Raw genomic sequence first — 19362 nt, forward strand, 5'->3', positions numbered from 1 at the left:
GATGAAATTCCGTTTAATGCAATTGGATCTGAGGGGGAAAAATAAATAGTAAACCCCATGTTTAAGAATGTTTCACAAGAGTTCAAGCTAAAAGTACTATGAAAATCACATAATTCATTAAAATATGTATATTTTATTCTTATGATCTTAATAATTATATATAGATATACCTGAGATTTAATCCTGTGTTTATTACTTCTTATATATATATTTCCAGATTAGCTTTTATATTTATTTACATTACAAATAAATATTGTTTTCTATTATAGTATAGGAATTTTCTCTGGTTTACAGTTTTGTCCAAGTTACTGAATCTTGCTGTACTTATAATATTTTCCTAAAGTTAACTTAATTAAGCTTTCTATTTACTAAATTATCATATGCCCAGTTACTAGAAAGTAATATCTTTCTGTAATCATTACCTAGTACAGAAAAAATAAGGAAAATTATGAATAATCTAATTTTAATGTTAGTAGTTAGGTTTCCTTGTACTACAATTATAACTCTGAATGTAAGCATGTTTCATTTCTATAGTAGTTGAAATAACTTGGTTACAATTGTGTTAACAACTATGATTTTCATGTTCAAGTTTCTGCATCTCACTCATAAAAATACTTTGGAACTGTGTAAAACACAGTGTGTAAAACAGTAAAAACACAAGCGATAGGACATTTATTTGCCTTGCATGCACTAACCTAGGAGGGACTGTGGTTCGATCCCTCAGTGTCCTATATGGTCTCCCTAGCCAGGAGTGATTTCTGAACGCATAACCAGGAGTAAACCCTGTTTGTCACAAGGTGTGGCTCCAAAACTAAAAATAAATAAATAAATAAAATACAATAAAAATATAAAAATATAAAATAAATAAAATTATTTTTTAAAAGTGCCTCCACTAATATATGTGTCACTGTAGTCCAACTATTCATTGCCCAACCATATACCTTTCTAAATATATTGTTAATCTCTGTTCTATACTCAAAATTAATAGGTAAGTTATTAATATTGTTCAGACCTTTTTTTTCTTTATGAATGATATGTGTGATATAATATGATATCTGTCCTTCTGATTTACTTCCCTTACAATGCTTTAACTGCATTGTTACAAAATATAAGTTTTTTGACTCAAATTAGCAAATTAATAGCAAATTAAAATGTCATATAGTATTGAAATAAATTATCCTTTTTAAATTTTGTAGTCACCTTTTACAGTCCTCTGTGTTTACTTCTGGTGGTAAGATCATGTATAATTGGCCATGTCAAATTTTTTTTGTTCGTTTGTTTTTTTTTTTTTTTTGGTCACACCTGGTAGCACTCAGGGGTTACTCCTGGCTCTATGTTCAGAAATTGCTTGTGGCAGGCTCTGGGGACCACATGGGATGCCTGGATTCGAACCACCATCTTTCTGCATGCAAGACAAATGCCCTACCTCCATGCTATCTCTCTGGCCCCATATAATTGACTCTTGGATCACTGAAAAACCATATGCAGTGCTGGAGTTTAAACTAGGATCAGTTGCATGTGAGGCAAGTAACTTACTCAAAATTGTTCTTCTCCCCAAAATTCTCTAAACTCTTTAATGAACACCATAAAAATATTTATCAATGTAAGAAATAATTTACTAAATCAGTTGTAAAGTACAACTCACTGTGAAAAAATCACATTTTTAATAAAGCTTCTGAGTATATATAGATTCTTATGTTATTCTAATAGAGAGATTCAAACATTTCAAATATAGACACTGCCCCTTATATCTATAGTTTTACAAAAAACTTTGGAAATATTGATTTAATTAGCTTAATCAGCAGTCACACATATAAAATGGTATAGCCTTTTATACAAAACAACAAAATATCAAAAATACTTACTGCACATGAAATCCAAAAATGTTTTGTTTGGTGATGCATTGTTGTTTTTTTTTTATTCCATTACCAAATAGAGAGATTCAAACTATTTTCCAAGGAAAACATAATTTTCCTAAGCCATGTATTTTAGTCATCTCACATATAAGAGACTGTGTCCACATAAAAACATAGTAATTATATGCACAAGTGTTAACATTTTTGTTGTTGCTGTTATTGATATTACTTTCTTGATTGTTTTATAAACAAACTTGGCAATACTAAAAGCTTACTCCTGCCTCTTCACTCAGGCATCAAACAGGAGACCAAGGATCAAATTGAGGTCTGTGTGCAAGTTATAAGCCCAACCCACTCTACGAAAGCTTCAGATCCAAAAGTATTAGAACTTATATACCTTAACTTTTGTTCCACTACTCAGCAAATGTGTAGGTTTTTCAAATTTTTCTTGATATCCTTACAAAGTAAAATGATTCATATTAAAATTCAATCAAATGAAAAGATGTGTATCTCAATATTTATCGAGAATCAAAATGCTAGTCTTCTTTATTTTTTTAATTGTAAAACGAATTCTGATTTCTCACAAGACTTCCACTCTTTTTTTAAGTAAAAATGGTTTTCCACATTGACTATGTCCACTCAGAGCCATAGATGCATTCTTTTCTTTAATAAAGAGTCTATTTACTCAGCACTGGCAGAGGGCTCTTGGGATTTTTGAGGAAAATAATTGACTAATTTTACATTGACTCTAAAAACAAAATAACAAAGTTATTAAAGGGCTAGTTATATCATCCCTAGGGAAACTAAAATGTTGGCATAAAAATAAAATTTAATTCATGGGATGGGAATTAAAGGCCTTAAACTTTTATGTCTTTTAAAATGTTAGATTTTTTTTTTAATATCAGTGTGTGTCATGATGAGGCACACCAACCAGTATTCATAGCTTACTGTTTGCTCTATGCTCAGAGACCACTCAGGAAGGATGAATTTCTTACATGCTGTACTATCTTCCCAGTTCTAGAATATTCTAGAATCTATCATATTCTATATGATTTGACTAAGAAAAAAATTTGGTGCTTTTTGCATTTTTCAATAGAAATAAATCTTTATAAATATTACCATTTTTCTAGTGACATAACCTAATTATCTGAATTGTAAGCAATTTACATATGCATATATATTTAGATTAAACATAAATTTTCTTATACTTATTGCACAAGCTTTTATTCTATCAACCTTAGTATAAACATTATAATTTCATAAAATAAATATTAGTATATCTAGTATACATTAATCTAATAAACGGGAAAACAATGAATTTTTAAATGGTGACAAATAGAAATATAACTAAATACTTTAGAGAAAAATACATATTTATTTTTATCAGTGTGCCCTTAAACCACAAAAATATATTTTGAACTTGCATTAAACACAAAGATGATTTAAAATTGCATTGAGGGCCGGAGAAGTAGCACAGAGGAAAGGCGTTTGTTTGCCTTTCATGCAGAAGGACAGTGGTACGAATCCCGGCATCCCATATGATCCCCCTAGCTTGTCAGGAGTGATTTCTGAGCGTAGACTCTGGTCCTGATATTGGAGATATTATGTATAAATAATATATATAAGTAAATGATTATGGGAGATACATATATGTATTATCTTTGATTTTATGCTAAGACAAATCCATACTTTGGGGTACATTAGTTACTTGCAAGAGAGCAGAGAGTACTATGTAGTGCTGGAAATCACAACCTGGTATTCTTGTATGGACAGCATGTGCTCCAATACTTAGAGCCATCTCCCTGGCCTTGTAAGATATTTTTAATTTGTTAATTAAATTCTTGAAAATAGGGACCTGATAGATAGCACAGTGATAGGGCGTTCACCTTGCATGCAGCTGGTCCAGGATGGAAATGGTTCGAATCCTGGCATCTCATGTGGTCCCATGTGCCTGCCAGGAGCGATATCTCAGTGCAGAGCCAGAAGTAACCCCTGAGCACCGCTGGGTGTGTACCCCAAAGCAAAACAAAACAAAGCAAAATTAAATTCTTGAAAATAACTTAAATTAAAATGCAAGAGCAAATTTAAAAAAAATTTTTACATTAATTTGTTTTGATACTCACCTGTTTATGGTTAAGAATTTCTCCAAACTTTATTTCAGAGATCTTTCCTGACAGTGCCCAATCAAATTCAGGTTGATATTGCAAGCAAAGGAAACACCTACCCATGGTGCAATCTCTTATGTACTTTCCCACTTTTTATGTACCAATATATTCCCTTCCTATATATGCAGAAGTTACAATATATATATTGAAGGCTTAAAAGAGAAAAGTATATGGGGCCAGAGAGATAGCATAGAGGTAAGGCGTTTGCCTTTCTTGCAGAAGGTCATCGGTTCGAATCCCGGCGTCCCATATGGTCCCCCGTGCCTGCCAGGAGCAATATCTGAGCATGGAGTCAGAAGTAACTCCTGAGCACTGCCAGATGTGACCCCCCCCAAACACACACACACACACACACACACACACACACACAAAAAGAGAAAAATATGTCAAGGAAGGTTTATTTCAAGTATTCATAAACATAAAAGGCCAATAAAATGAAATGCACAATGACAGATGGGTTGAAAATGAGTTTTACTGGCAAAAGCAAACAAGTTGGAAACTAAATGAACAATATCCTAAAAGTCTTGATCGTTGGAAATATTTTAGTCACTGTTTTCAATGTGCACTATGATCAGTGATAGGGACTCATGAGTACAACATTCCAATGCCACACCCCTGTTTTCTTTCACTATTGTCTATGATCCCTCCTTATTCCCCACTGACTAAACAACCTCATTCCAAACACAGCACCATATACCTCACTGTCATAGTAAGCCCCATTCTGTAGACCAACTTACGTATTGTTGCTTTTGACCCTATTTTTTTTCTTGTAGGTCTTCTTTATATCACACATAAGAGAAAGTTCATTCTATAACTGTTTCCTTCTAGCTGACTTCACTCATGGGATATCCTTCAGTTCATTTCACATAGGATAAAATTGCATTATTATACATTTTCTTATTTTTGAGTCGTGTGCCATTGTATATATATGTATATATATGTACATATGTGTATATATATGATAATGTCTTTGCCTAGTCATCTATTTTTTATAGCACTACCCATTATAGTAGAAATCTAGTGGAAAAAGTTTTAATCTTACTTTTATGGTCTCAAGAATATTGTTTATAAAGAAAGCCACAGGCAGTAATATTTCTAAAGCAACAATGTAATAAAGTGAAAATTAACATGCCAGCCCTTTTGAAAACATAACACTTCTGCAAAATATACTATAAACCTGTAACTTAAAATTCTCTTAATGCTTTTTTTACCAAGCACTATTCCGGAACTTTCATGTTCCTATACTTTTAAACTATATTGGGGGAACTATTTGTTCCTAAAAACCTTCCCTACACACAAGTACTACAACATAAATGCATAACATACATTTTAAAAAACAGGCTGAATACAATTAAAATACACTGTAAAACATTATACCAATGTAAATATTAACTATGAAAAACAATAAAGCACATTAAATTGGTAAGAACATGACTTAGATTAAAGTTAGATGCAGGCGGTTATAAATTAGATTGTTCATTTGGGCTTAACAGTTATTTCTCCCCCTTTTAAAAATTTTTTATAGTACTACCTAATTTTTTTCCCATTACCAACACCAATTGTGAAATTCCTTCACCTAAAACCAAATGTCCAGGCGCTGAATCTGTCCCACGCTGATCTCACCATGTGGCTTCACTGCCATAGTCTTAGGCCCTGTGCACTGTTTTTTGCTGACCATGTGGTCCCAGGTCCCCGCAGCTGGTCGCTAAAGCTGTTTCATCTTTTTGATTTGGAGGGTGGATCCCAGGCTTGCCGCTTTTGGCCAGATTAGGCGTTTTCCGCTGCTTCTCTGCCACAGGGCCCAAGTTTTTGGCTGATCACAGCTGGCTTTTCTTCCCTCCAGACGGCACTTTGCAAGCAGGTCCCACTGCCACAGCCGCTGCAGCTTCTCCGCCATAGCTTTTTTGTTCAAAGTTCTAAGTGATTGAAACTAAAAATCCAGTCCGAAATTTTTAAAGTTGAAGTCCAAATTTAAGCCGAAGGTCATTTTCAGAAAAGCAGTCCACTTTATAAGTTTTTTCTTTCTGAACCTTTTCCAAATAAGGCCCTCCATCAGTTTTTGAGGAGGCCGAGGTTTTTGGAAAAAGGATTTTTGGCAACAGAGTTTCAGTTTTGGGCCTTGAATGGGAGTGATACGAGTTTTTGGCCCCAGATGGGGTCGCGGCCATCTTTGAACATGGCTTCACATGGCCCAGGGTTTTGGGCTCAGTCCATCCGAAAAGAGCCAAAAATAAACTAAAAAGCAGAAATCTCACCATAATTGCTGTTCTCTTGGGTCCAGAGTTCAGATCCACGTTCAGGGCACCCGGATGTTGCATTAAGCCCTTATCTAACCTTTTCAAGACCCCTCCCAGGAATTGGAAGGGTTCTAGCAGGTAAAGATAACGCAATATCTGCTTCCCATGACCCTCCCAGGAATTGGCAGGTCTCAGGTAGATACACCTAAATCCAGGGTGGAGTCACATTTTATAACTGAAACAAAGCAGAGAATATGCATTTGGATGAAGAGTAAAGTAAAATAAAGACAAAACCTTAATTTTTGAGTATGAGGCAAAGGGCAGATTATTTGTCTAATTCTTTTTGAGGTCCAGTTTTAAATCATGAGTGAATTAGGAGTTTGTTTTTTTGGGCCACACCTGGTTTCACTCGGGTTACTCCTGGCTATGTGCTTAGAAATCGCTCCTGGGTTGGAGGATCATATGGGACTCTGTGGGATAGAACCACTGTCCTTCCTATGCTAGTGAGGGCAAGGCAGACACCACTTGCACCACCACTCGGGCCCTGGTTTAGAATTCTTTTGACTCAGGGCTGGGGTAGTGGCACAGCAGTAAGGCATTTGCCTTGCATGCAGCAGACCTAGGACAGACCGAAGTTTGATCCCCCAGCGTCCCATATGGTCTCCCAAGCCAGGAGCGATTTCTGAGCGCAGAACCAGGAGTGATCCCTGAGCTTCACCGGGTGTGGCCCAAACAAACAAACAAAACAAAAAATTATTTTGACTAGTCATAATATTTTTATTTGTTTCTTTTGTTTTATAACTCTAGATCTAAAGCAGCAGTGATCATAACTTTGCTCAGTCTCTGTGCTCAGGAATAACTTAAGATTCAAACATGATACCATAAGAAATATTCAGGTTCATATTGGTACTGCTTATATTACATGATTTTATCAATCTTTTTAGGATTAACTTTTAACTTATTCCTTAATTCTTCTTCCTCTTTCCTCGTTTTTTCCTTTCTTTCTTTCTTTCTTTCTTTCTTTCTTTCTTTCTTTCTTTCTTTCTTTCTTTCTTTCTTTCTTTCTTTCTTTCTTTCTTTCTTTCTTTCTTTCATCTTTCTTTCATCTTTCTTTTTCTTTCTTTTTCTTTCTTTCTTTCTTTCTTTCTTTCTTTCTTTCTTTCTTTCTTTCTTTCTTTCTTTCTTTCTTTCTTTCTTTCTTTCTTTCTTTCTTCCTTCTTTCTTTCTTCCTTCTTCCTTTCTTTCTTTCCTTCCCTTTCTTTCTTTCTTTTTTTCTTTCTTTCCTTCCCTCCTTTCTTCTTCCTTCCTTCCTTCCTTCCTTCCTTCCTTCCTTCCTTCCTTCCTTCCTTCCTTCCTTCCTTCCTTCCTTCCTTCCTCCCTCCCTCTCCCTCCCTCGTTCCCTTCTTCTTTTCTTCCTCCCTCCCTCCCTCCTTTTTCTTTCTTTCTTTCTTTCTTTCTTTCTTTCTTTCTTTCTTTCTTTCTTTCTTTCTTTCTTTCTTTCTTTCTTTCTTTCTTTCTTTCTTTCTTTCTTTCTTTCTTTCTTTCTTTCTTTCTTTCTTTCTTTCTTTCTTTCTTTCTTTCTTTCTTTCTTTCTTTCTTTCTTTCTTTCTTTCTTTCTTTCTTTCTTTCCTCATCCTTACTTGTTATAGGAAGCTCTTATAGCCTAATCCTAGTTCTGTGCCAGATATAATTCCTGGCTGCATTTGTAGTGTTGGTGATTAAACCCATTGTCAGTGAATCAAACATTTTAACTCCTAATAGATATACTGTGCCTTAAATAAGCTTTTGTTTTTTTCAGAAGTTAAAATGCAAGAAAACATTGTCACCATGTCAACATTGGTCTGCTCCTTAAACTCACTCTATTCTAAAAAGAATTGTATACTAAGCTATGACAAATTGTGGTTTCATGGGCCTTTCAGCTGAAAATGGCAATCTCAGGAGGAGAGGACAGAGCAAGTCCTGCTCTGCCAAAGTCATGCTAGCTGCATCCACCACCCAAAACTGCTGCATTAACAGTGGCCCAGCTTTACTAATCTATGGCTCTCTGACGAGACACTATCTAATTCAAATTTCAAATATGCTAGTGTTTGGGTAGGAATCACACCAGGACTTTTATCCAGTGAATTCTTATACTTCTTGTACTTCTGGAAGGCCTGTTTGCTGAAAACACACAACTCCAATGTTTTTAGATGACAATGTGTATTTAAAGCCACCTAATGTTTAGAAATAAAAGAATCAACAAAATGGTCAACTAGCCAAAAAAAAAAAAAACAACAAAAAAACAAAAAAACCTTATTAAAGCTGACAGTGAGTTAATAACCTCGTTGTGAAGTGCAATAATTTTTTATAAATTTTCTTGTTGCTGTACACATTTTAAAAATTCAGTTTAAAACCATTATTTGGTTGCAATTTATTTGTACTACTACTTAGTTGTTGCTGTTTCCAAGTTTTTGTTTGATTCATAGACTTATGTTTTTAATTTTGGTAATATTTTGAAATAGAAACCAATAAAATTGTTATGGAATGCATCTAGTTTGTAATACCTGATTTTAAGTATGACTTTCAATAAATTTTTTCTAATCATTGAAGTGATATGTATCATATATATGCTCTGTAAGATAAATATATCAGAATAATATAGGCAATTATTTTATAAAAATATTTATGCTTTTTTTGTTTTTGTTTTTTGGGCCAACCTGGCAACACTCAGGAGCTACTCATGGCTCACCACTCAGAAATCTCCTGGCAAGTTGAGTACCACATAGGATGAGGTGGATGGAACACAGGCCTACCCAGGGTTATCCACATGCAAGGCAAATGCCCTACCACTGTGCTATCACTCTGGTCCAATTTTATACCACTTTAGTGAGAAAATGTACCATTAATGAATTCAGTCTGAAATAAAAACATTGAACAATAAAATTTGTGATGTGGAGCATTTTTGATGTGCCTTTTGGTTATTTCCATTTCTTCTTTGAGGAAGTGTCTGTTCATTTCTTTTCCCCATTTTTTGATAAGGTTAGATTTTTTTCTTGTTAAATTTTGCCAGTACCTTGTATATGTTAGCTATTAGCCCCTTATCTGATGGGTATTGGGTGAAAGTTTGTTCCATTCTGTGGGTGGCCTTAATATCCTTGTCACTATTTCCTTTGAGGTCCAAAAGCTTCTAAGCTTAATATAGTACTATCTTTTAAATCTCCATTTACACTTGTTTGGACATGGCTGTTTCCTCCTTAAAGATACCTCTAGTCTCATCAAGGAGAAGCAAATCAAAACAAAAGTGAGGTACCATCTTTTGCTACAGATACTGGCACAGATCACAAAGAAAAATAATAATCAGTCCTGGGAGGGATGTGGGGATAAAAAAAACTCTCACTCACTGCTGGTAGGAATGTCATCTAGTCCAGCCTTTATGAAAATCAATATGGAGAGTTGCCTCAGTCCACTCAGCCATAGGAGGGCAGCACTTGGGTTCTCCTCAGAAGATAGGTGGTCTTCCAAAGACAAGGGGTTGAGGTAACAAAAGTCTTGGGAGCTTGAAAGTGGCTTAGAGATTTGGCTTGAGCCTCTGCTACAGAACAACTGCATTTATTTCTTTAGGTTATTTATACATCTAACAGCAGGATATTGGCAAAAAATCAAAGTACATCAATTTGTAGGTTCCTCATTCCAACATATATTTAACATATACTAGCAATTTTCTAGGCATGCTGACCTTATCAAGAGTTAGATTGAATCTTACTATTTTTAAACAGTGGCACTAAAACTAATAGTTAAGTAAGACTAAGAATAATAGTTAATGTGGTTAATCTTTGCTTGATTTTAGAAACCTGCCAAGCCTGAGTTGTGAGCAGGATTTTTATTATATTTAATATGTTAAAAATCCACCAATTTAAATCTATGTCTGGGGGGTCCTGGTTTAGGTCTCCAATCATGTACTGCTTTGGTCCAAGTCTTCCACACTTTTATTTGCTTTTTTAGTAAATCATTTTGTTCCTGTGTAAAATAAAATTAAAGAGGCATTGCTCTTAATAATATTTCTAAAAAGGGCAATTTATAATAAGACACTCTTTCTCCTTCATGTACCACTGCTCTGTTACTATCCTATCATACCCTCCTGTATAAGATGAGGGATCAGGTGTAGGGATCCTATGCTAAGTGGGCCATAGCATAATCCTATATATGGGTGTTTCCCATCATTTGCCCTGTATTAGATATAATCATAGTGTGCCTTGCTTTTTCTTAAGAACATAAGAAATCCTGTTTCCTTTGTCTGATATATTTCTGCCTTATAAATGGGACACTCATATGAATCTGTCAGAGTCCTTCAAGTGTCTTCAGCTGTCAGGTTTTATGCGATGGGCTTTTCTCTAGATTCTTCTATCAGAGACTTTCCTACTTATAACTAATTCAAAGTTATGGCTAAATGATTCTTACTATTATTATTCTTAAGAATATTAATATTTAAGCACAGAATAGCTTTTAAGCAAAATTTCTTAATTTTCTGCTAAAGACTTCTTTTCTAAACAATCATCCTAAGAAGTTTTTGTGTGATTTAAAAAATTATTTACGTGTTCTCAAATAATTATGTTATGGGTTTTCTATAGAACCCAGTGTTCTCAGGTTACTGTAACATGGAGTAAGAAAAACAATCATCATTGTTCCCAGAAGCAGTACATGATGTGGGGGATATTTTTTTGCTCTGGGGCCTCCTGCCACTGCTCAAGGAGACTAACTTCCATGAAGCTTTTGCTTCAGGTCCAAGAACATGGCTTTCACCATGTCATGGACTCCACTGGAGCTGTCGAGGTAGAGAGTCCTCTAAAAACTAGATATTGAATTCTCATATGATCCAGCTGTACCAATCTTAATGATATATTCTAGGAACATAAAAACACAACACAAAATGCCTTCTGCACCTATATTCATTGAAGCACTATTTATAATAGCCAGAATCTGGAAACAACCCAGGTGCCCAACAACAGATGAGTGGCTAAAGTAACCATAGTATGCAGCTGTCAGGAAAAAATGAAATCATAAAATTTTCCTATTAATTGATGGACAAGGAAACTATTTTACTGAGTGAAATACGTCAGATGGAGAGAGATACAGAATAGTCTCACTCATCTATAGGTTTTAAGAAAAATAAAAGGCATTATTGTAATAATATAGAGTCAATAGAGGTGAGGGCTGGAAGGTTCAGTCTACAATATTAAGCTTACCACTTAAGAGTGATGCATTCAGTTAGAGAAATAACCACATTGACAACTACCATGAGAGTGGTAGTGAGTGACAGAAATAGAATGTCTGTGTTAAATACAGGCAAGGGGTGTGGGAATAGGAAGATGGAGGAATTGCACTCCTGAAACAGGGTGTTTTGTTTTGTTTTATATAACTGTAACTCAACTACAAACTTGGTTGTAATTACGGTGCTAAAGATATTTAAAAAAAAGAAAAGTAAAATTTGGGTGCATCTTTAATTTATGTGAAAGGTAAAAAATAATGTACAAAATATTGAAGTCAGTTAAAAGATATAGTCAATTAAACAGAGACTTCCTTCTTTTATTTTACCAAATCATCAAATCTTTTATGTCTTTGAAAGAAAATACATCCTCTTTACAGCATCATTAAAAGCCTGTTTCACTTGCTTGTTCCTTAAGGTATAAATGAAGGGGTTCAGTAAGGGTGCAACAGACCCGTTCAGTACAGCAACAGCTTTATTTATGGCCAAATTTTCCACTGAAGAGGGTTTAACATAGATGAAGATACAGCTTCCATAGGCAATAGAAACTACAATAATATGGGACGAGCAGGTCGAAAAGGCTTTTTTCCTTTGTTGAGCAGAAGGAAACCTGAGAATTGTTATGATGATGTATGTGTACGAAAGAAGTACACACAGTAGTGTGATAATGAGGGTAAATACGGCCATAATGATAACCATTTGCTCTATTACCCAAGTGTCAGTACATGAAATCTTTAGGAGGGGCCCTGCATCACAGAAAAAATGATCAACAGCATTGGAGTCACAGAATTCAAGCTCAAGGCCCATGCTAAGAGGTGGAAGAATGACCACTAAGCTTGAGACCCAACAGCAAAGGACTAAGATGGTACATACTCTATGGCTCATGATGGTCATGTAATGAAGAGGCTTGCAGATAGCAACATAGCGATCATAAGACATGGCTGCTAGGAGAAAAAATTCCGTTGCTCCAAATAGAATAACAAAAAATAGTTGAATTACACATGCATTGTAAGTAATGGTATTATCTTCAGTTGACAAATTGTATAGGTATCTAGGAATACAAGCAGTTGTAAATGAGACTTCAAGGAAAGAAAAATTTCTGAGGAAAAAGTACATAGGTGTTTTAAGATGTGAGTCCACCAAACTGAGGATGATTATAATCAGATTTCCTGCTACACTCAGTATGTAAGTAATAAATAGAAAGGTGAAAAGTAGTATTTTCAATTGTGGGTCATCTATTAATCCCAACAAGATAAACGTTGTTATTGTGCAGTTTCTCATGATCAACTTTCCATTTTTCAAAGCAGCATGGAAAAATTAATTAAAAAGTTATGAGGAACTTGACTTTCACATTCTGTGACAAAATATTTCATATAAAAATGAAACACTGCAATATACACGCATTCTTTCAATAATTATATTATTGCAATTACCTCACATTTTGATTTTATGTGTGAGCAATCAAATAGTCTTTTAATTATGATTTTATAGCTAAATTACTTTCTCTAAGATCATTTGATACCTCAAATTCCAGATAACATTTTTAGTTCACTTTTTCATCAGGTTTTTATGGGTCTAAGTCAACCAGACCAGAGTTTAAAAAATTGGTATTTGTATGTGGTGCTGTTCAAGTCTGGTGATGCTAATAACTACGAGTGTCTTAATTGACACTGCATAGTGTCAATTAATAGCCTATACCTGTCAATGCATGGATGACCAAACTGGGGTTGGTGACATTCAAATTTCGTATCATATTACCTATATTATTTTTTTAAACTTTATGCACATAAATAATCTAGATGCAAAAAATCACTTTTTCCAGGTACTAAAACTTTCTTTATGCAAGAAGAACTTCTATATGCTGTATCCCAAAATTAATAACTTCAATATTCCTCATTGATACATTTATCCTACAAACAAGATAATAATGATAACTGATAATCATTCAAACTTTCCTTTGTCTCTTATCTTTCTCCACTAATGCATTCCTCTTGCTTATAAATTGTACTTAAGAGTTCAGTACCAGTGAATATTTTATTCATGTGTGAAATATTATTATTTTCTAACATGTTTAGAAAACTAATTCCCCCCTATAAATTTTCATTAGTTGTATTTATATAATTAAATGTGGTCCCTAAATGTCCCTGAAGCAAGAATCATATTTAAAATTGCTAAAAATGTACCTTTTTTTCATTGTTTTAATTATTTGAAATTATATTAGTGATTCTATTTTCTATATTTTCTTCATTTTTCCTACTAAATTTAGATTTTTTTTTTCAGGACAGTTTGAGTTTTATTACAATTTGACACTGCTTTTTCCTCAACATCAAAAACTGAATACTATTTCTGAAGACAGTATCAGTATCACATTTCCTTGTTTATATGTCATATTTTAGCTAAGTTAAAGATATTTTCAAATGGATTCTATAAATCCTATTTTTCCCTAACTCTAGGTATTTTGTTTTGTTTTGCTTTATGGTATTCCTTCTGGCTCTGTACTCAATAATTACCCCTGACAAAGCTTGGAAGACTACATGAGATGGACTTTTGTTCAAGTATAGTGGCAGACCTACTGTATTCTATTGCTGGTCCCTTTTCCCTAACCCTAGATATTTCTTTTCAGTGTTCTAAACTGTGTTACTTCCCTGTGTCCTATTATCTTGAAATAATTTTGTTTGCTATTTGTAATTATTTAATATAATCCATTGATTATTTTACTATGTTCAATTAAAAACTTTTTTATAAAATGCATTTTTAAAAAAATTCTTCAAATAAATTTATTGTTACTTCATATACACTTGAATGTTGTACAAATGCACAAACCTCAAGATCTAAATTAAAGATTCTCTTTAATCCAGGTCATCATCCATTTACAGCATTCTTTTTCTTTTCTTCTTATTTTTTGTGTGTGTTGGGTGTGTGTGTGTGTTTTGGGCCACACCCAGTGATGCTCAGAAGTTACTCCTGGCTACGCGCTCAGAAATCTCTCCTGGCTTGGGGGATCATATGGGATGCTGTGGATCAAATCGAGGTCTGTTCTGGGTCAACATATGCAAGGCAAATGCTGTGCTACCACTTTGGTCCTATAGCATTATTTTTATTATTTTTAATTTATGATTTTATGTTTTACACTATGACTTTATTTTTTTTAACTTTGGGTGATACACAACTGTACTTAGAAATTACTTTTGGCAGGGTACCATATGGGATTTGAGGGATGGTACTGCATGCAATGCTAATTCCCTATCCCTATTAGTGCTATCGCTCTAATCTCAATTTTTTAATTAATTTTATTTCAGACAACATGTATGCGATGGTGTTAACATTTATGTTTGTCTTTGATTTTTTGAGGGGGAAAGGGTTATGAATTCTGGGGTACTCCTGTCTATATTTTGAGGAAGCAGGCCCAAATACTGCACAGGGTACCATATATGCAACCAGGTATTTAAACTTATTCAAGAAAAATTTCTATCTTCTAAACAGTCCCTCAAACCAGAGATATACTCTGTTTTGATGCACTCTTGTTGTTTATTATCACCAAAGTGCCAAAGGCAATTACGTGGGGATTTTTTTTGTTTGTTTTTGTTTTGGTTTGGTTTTTGTTTTGGTTTTTGGGTCACACCCGGCAGCACTCAGGGGTCACTCCTGGCTCCACGCTCAGAAATCTCTCCTGGCAGGCTCGGGGGACCATATAGGATACCGGGATTTGAACCACCGTCCTTCTGCGTCTAATGCAAACGCCTTACCACTGTGCTATCTCTCCGGCCCCCACAATTACGTTTTTTTTTTAATGCAGAAAATTTTATTTATGGCAACAATTACGTTTTTTAAAGTGTATAGTTTAACACCTAACATGAGAAGTGGGTTTCCATTATACAAGAGACAAGATATCTTCAAATGAGTTCTCATTTCAGATGTGGAGATTTTTGCCTATGAGTAATTTCCAAGAATCTGGTATAGATGATATGTTTAAGGAAGTGGTTTTCCTTAGTAACAGAAAAGGGAAATGTAATTGTAAATCTCTGTGAAATAACCTAATCACATTCTACTCCTGATATATTTCTGTTGAATTATGCTTTTGAATGTCTTTGCATCTGTATTAGTCAGAGATATAAGAAAACTTTAGGAAAAAAAAACAAAACTCAAGAGATCTGTCTTATTCAGCATAAAGTATACTGAATAGACCTGTCTATTCTGAATTTAAGAGACCTTTGTTAAGAGATAAAGTAAGGTATGGTTTAGTTGGCTAGTGGAAAATTAGTCATTGAATTAGTAGTAAAATACTAAAAACTTTAGGTGCAGATTAATATTTGAAAACACTTACCCTATTTGAATGATTATTTCCAGATTTCAAAATCATTAATTATCCTTGAATTTTTACCATGAAGTGATATTCCTTTTAGCATGAGTAATCAATCATCTGTTTGGTGTCAGACATAAAGGTCAATGGACTGAGCATACTGTTTGCCTGCAAGGGATCTAGGGCTAGGCCTGACATCATATGATTCCACTAACAGAATCAAGAAGGATCCCTTAGCATTTCTAAGGAAATATGATACTAAAGATCAGAAATAAACAGAAACAAATGAATAATTAACAGATAATCATGAGATCATCAAATTTATATATAGACACTTACTAATTATTTGGAAACTGATAACGTAATAATGATATTAATTGATTTAATTTCTCAGTATTATAACTCTAAGTTTGTTGTCATAATATTCAATAATTTGCTTATTTATTCAGAAAGAGGAAAAACTTTATATTGTATCTGAGTCATAGGTACTGCTATTTCTAAATCAATGACTTCTGCACACTAGAAACTGATAATATTTTCCTGAGAAAGTAGTCTCAAAGGTATCCTCTATATGCACATTACTAAATCAAATGATCTGGCCAGGCAACATAACTTACTTGTTATCTTAATGAATCCCCTTCCAATCATACAAACCTCAAATAAATTATGTCCTCCAAACTCCTGAATCTGGAAAATTAAATTCCCCTCTTCCTCTACACATCTTATCAAATTGTATATTATACAATGACAATAGCAAATTATTAACCACCTCTGAACAGTTCACAGATACACTAGTGAATAAAAAAATGCTGGAGTGATAGCACAGTGTGTAGAGCCATTGTCTTACATGTGGCCCAATCTGGTTTGATCCTAAAATCCCATATGTTCCCACACAAAGCCAGAATGATCCCTGACTGCAGAGCCAGGGTCTCTACTGAGCACTTTTGGGTGTGGTCCCAAAACAAAACAAAGCAAAAACAAAATTACCAAAACTTTGAGAAATTTAACAGTGAATACATGGATCCAAAAATAACCCACACAAATAAAACTACTGACACATATTTTATAGTAGCAGGCAGTCACATACACTTACCTCAAGTTAAAATTTAAGTTAAAAACTTAAGGTTCTTTACTAAATTGGGAAATAGTGCACCGTCTCCTTTGATAAACAGTCACTTCACAGAAGAATGGTTCTTTTGAGATCTCTCACACTGGACAACAGCTTAACAGATGAAAGAAAATGGAATTCATGAATTTGAAATTTCTGTGTTCCTCATAATCAATCAACTTTCTTCAATCAACTTTCCCTAATAAAACTTTTTTTCACCTTTGTAATATATTATCAAAAGGGTATGGATACATTTATTAGTTCAAATAAATATTCATGTATAACTGTCTATGCTTACTCTTTTCCTTCCTTATTTTTTATTTTTCTAGATTTACACTAGAGTAATTATTTCCCAAATTTATTAGGGTTACCAAAGGACATACTTAGAATAAAGAGTAAAGTAACAACTAGAAACTGCCATTTAGGTTCTTCCTCCTCATTACATTTTTCAAACCTCAAACCCTAGTTTGCATATACAGCAAGCAAGAACTGCCTTAGGAATATACTCTACAAAGTAGACAGTTTTGTGCAGTGTCTTTAAGCAGACCAAAAAATGTTTTTGTAATTAAGCATCAATTTTTTAAAATTTGTGTTATCTCCATTAAAGAGAGGACCTTTTCTTTTAAATAATTAGGGAATATATGAGTTTTATATATCTGTTTAATTTTCTTTATAAAGTTTATTTTTACTGATCCATTGTAAGGATTTTATGTTCTTTTAGGGTACAACTCCAGAGATTTGTCAGCATAGTTTCGCATTCTTGAAATTTACTTCATGTTTAGTTATTTATTAATGTGAGCATTATTTTAACACTAATTCTGTTTATTTGCCAAGTATTATTAAAAATAATAGGTTATTTATTACTATTATATAGTAGAAAGGTCAATGTAATTGCATTATTATAAAAAATAAAAACTGGCAGACAGTTTTAAGTCAGATAGGAACTCTAATTATCTACCTTACACTACTTACATTTTGTTCATTTTAATGATTTTATCGCTGTGTTTAATTGTTTTTGTTAAGATGCATAATTCAGCAGTGGTCTTCCAGACTCATCAAACTAGAAATTACTCCTCCAGGTATCTTCTAGAGTGTTTTTAATTCTGCTAGTAGATATCACATCTTTTTAGAGACTATTAGCTTAAATGTTGGGATAATTTTTCTTTGTTCATTATCAAAAAGAGAACTATTCTCTTGTCAAATCAAACACCTTTCACTCAAATTTGGAATAGTTCTTATTTTTTCAAGTAAGATTTTGATTTTGCTACAGCCAAATAATGATATTTGTATTGCTCCATTTTATTTTCTGTAGATCTCTGAAATCTCCTGAGTACAAAGAGAATCCTTGTTGCCAGGTTCTAATGCAACTAATTAAACTGTTTAGTAAAAATTCTCTTGAAGGAACTACAATCATGTACAACAGGGACACTGTCCTTTGAGATAGTGAGAAAAACAGCAGCAGATATAATCAAGTTCACATTATAGTAATGAGAAAAAATTAATAAAGTCAAATATATTTCTTATATGCTTTATAAGGACATAAAGGATAAGGTAGTATACTTTAATAATAAAAATGTCATGATTTACTTAATCTCTCTGATTGCTTCTAGCATATTTCTATTACTCTTGAAAGTACTTCCTGAGAAAAAATATTTTGATGAATTTGAACAATAAACTTGTGTTTCTTTTAGCAGAGAGACTTATTTATATTTTTAGAGAAAAATATACAATTCACTTGCTTATCAATAAATTTTTTTCATAATAGAGGTAATATTATTCAATATTATTCAATAATGTCTATGCTTACAGTTTTATTGTACAAATGTAATGCATACCCCAGCCACTATTATTCACAACTGTAATGTATTCAAGGACCTTGACTTTGTATAGATGAATGAAACAAGGTTCAGCCAGTTCATATCATGCATTAATAAATTGTTGGTTTGAAATAGTTACATCTGTTATTTTAAATAAACATATATTAAATAAGTATTTACATGTAACTACAATATTTTATGATGTAGGTAAAAAGTAATGCTTATATACTAATAGTAGGTATGGTAATGGGCTTAGCCACATCAAAAACAATATGAGCACTTCTAAAAACATGGAGTGGGATGAAGAAATGTAAAAATAGAAGCTAAGTCGAGTTAGGAATTATTCTCTTAGGAATAAAGTAAGTTATTAGAGGATGACAAGCAAGTACATTTTAGGTTACAAGTAATATCTATACCTAATCTAGATTGCCCACACTTCTACAATTGCAGCGTGGTAATTTTTCCTTTAATATAATATATATAAATTGCATGCCAAAAGATAGATCCATTAATACAAAACCAGTATGTCCAATACAATGACCTGAATTTTATCCTTCTGCACAAATCCTACTCTGCATGTCAATGTCCCTCTAATACTGTTTTCAGAGTTCATCCATACCACCAGCACTGCCTTATC

The 19362-nt window shown here is 33.5% G+C and overlaps 1 protein-coding gene across 1 annotated transcript; it reads right to left on the reverse strand.

The window, feature by feature from the left end:
- Window positions 1–11845: 11845 nt before the first annotated feature.
- On the reverse strand, window positions 11846–12781 carry LOC126022592 (olfactory receptor 6C2-like). The gene has a single exon (XM_049783561.1). It carries the CDS (start codon window positions 12779–12781, stop codon window positions 11846–11848), a length of 936 nt encoding a protein of 311 aa, XP_049639518.1.
- Window positions 12782–19362: the final 6581 nt, after the last annotated feature.

Source organism: Suncus etruscus, chromosome 11, assembly GCF_024139225.1.
Source record: "Suncus etruscus isolate mSunEtr1 chromosome 11, mSunEtr1.pri.cur, whole genome shotgun sequence".
Classification (NCBI taxonomy): Eukaryota; Metazoa; Chordata; class Mammalia; order Eulipotyphla; family Soricidae; genus Suncus; species Suncus etruscus.

Bases quoted from the DNA above. Each gene is read 5' to 3' on its own strand.
- LOC126022592 (XM_049783561.1), bottom strand. From the start codon at position 12,781: ATGAGAAACTGCACAATAACAACGTTTATCTTGTTGGGATTAATAGAT.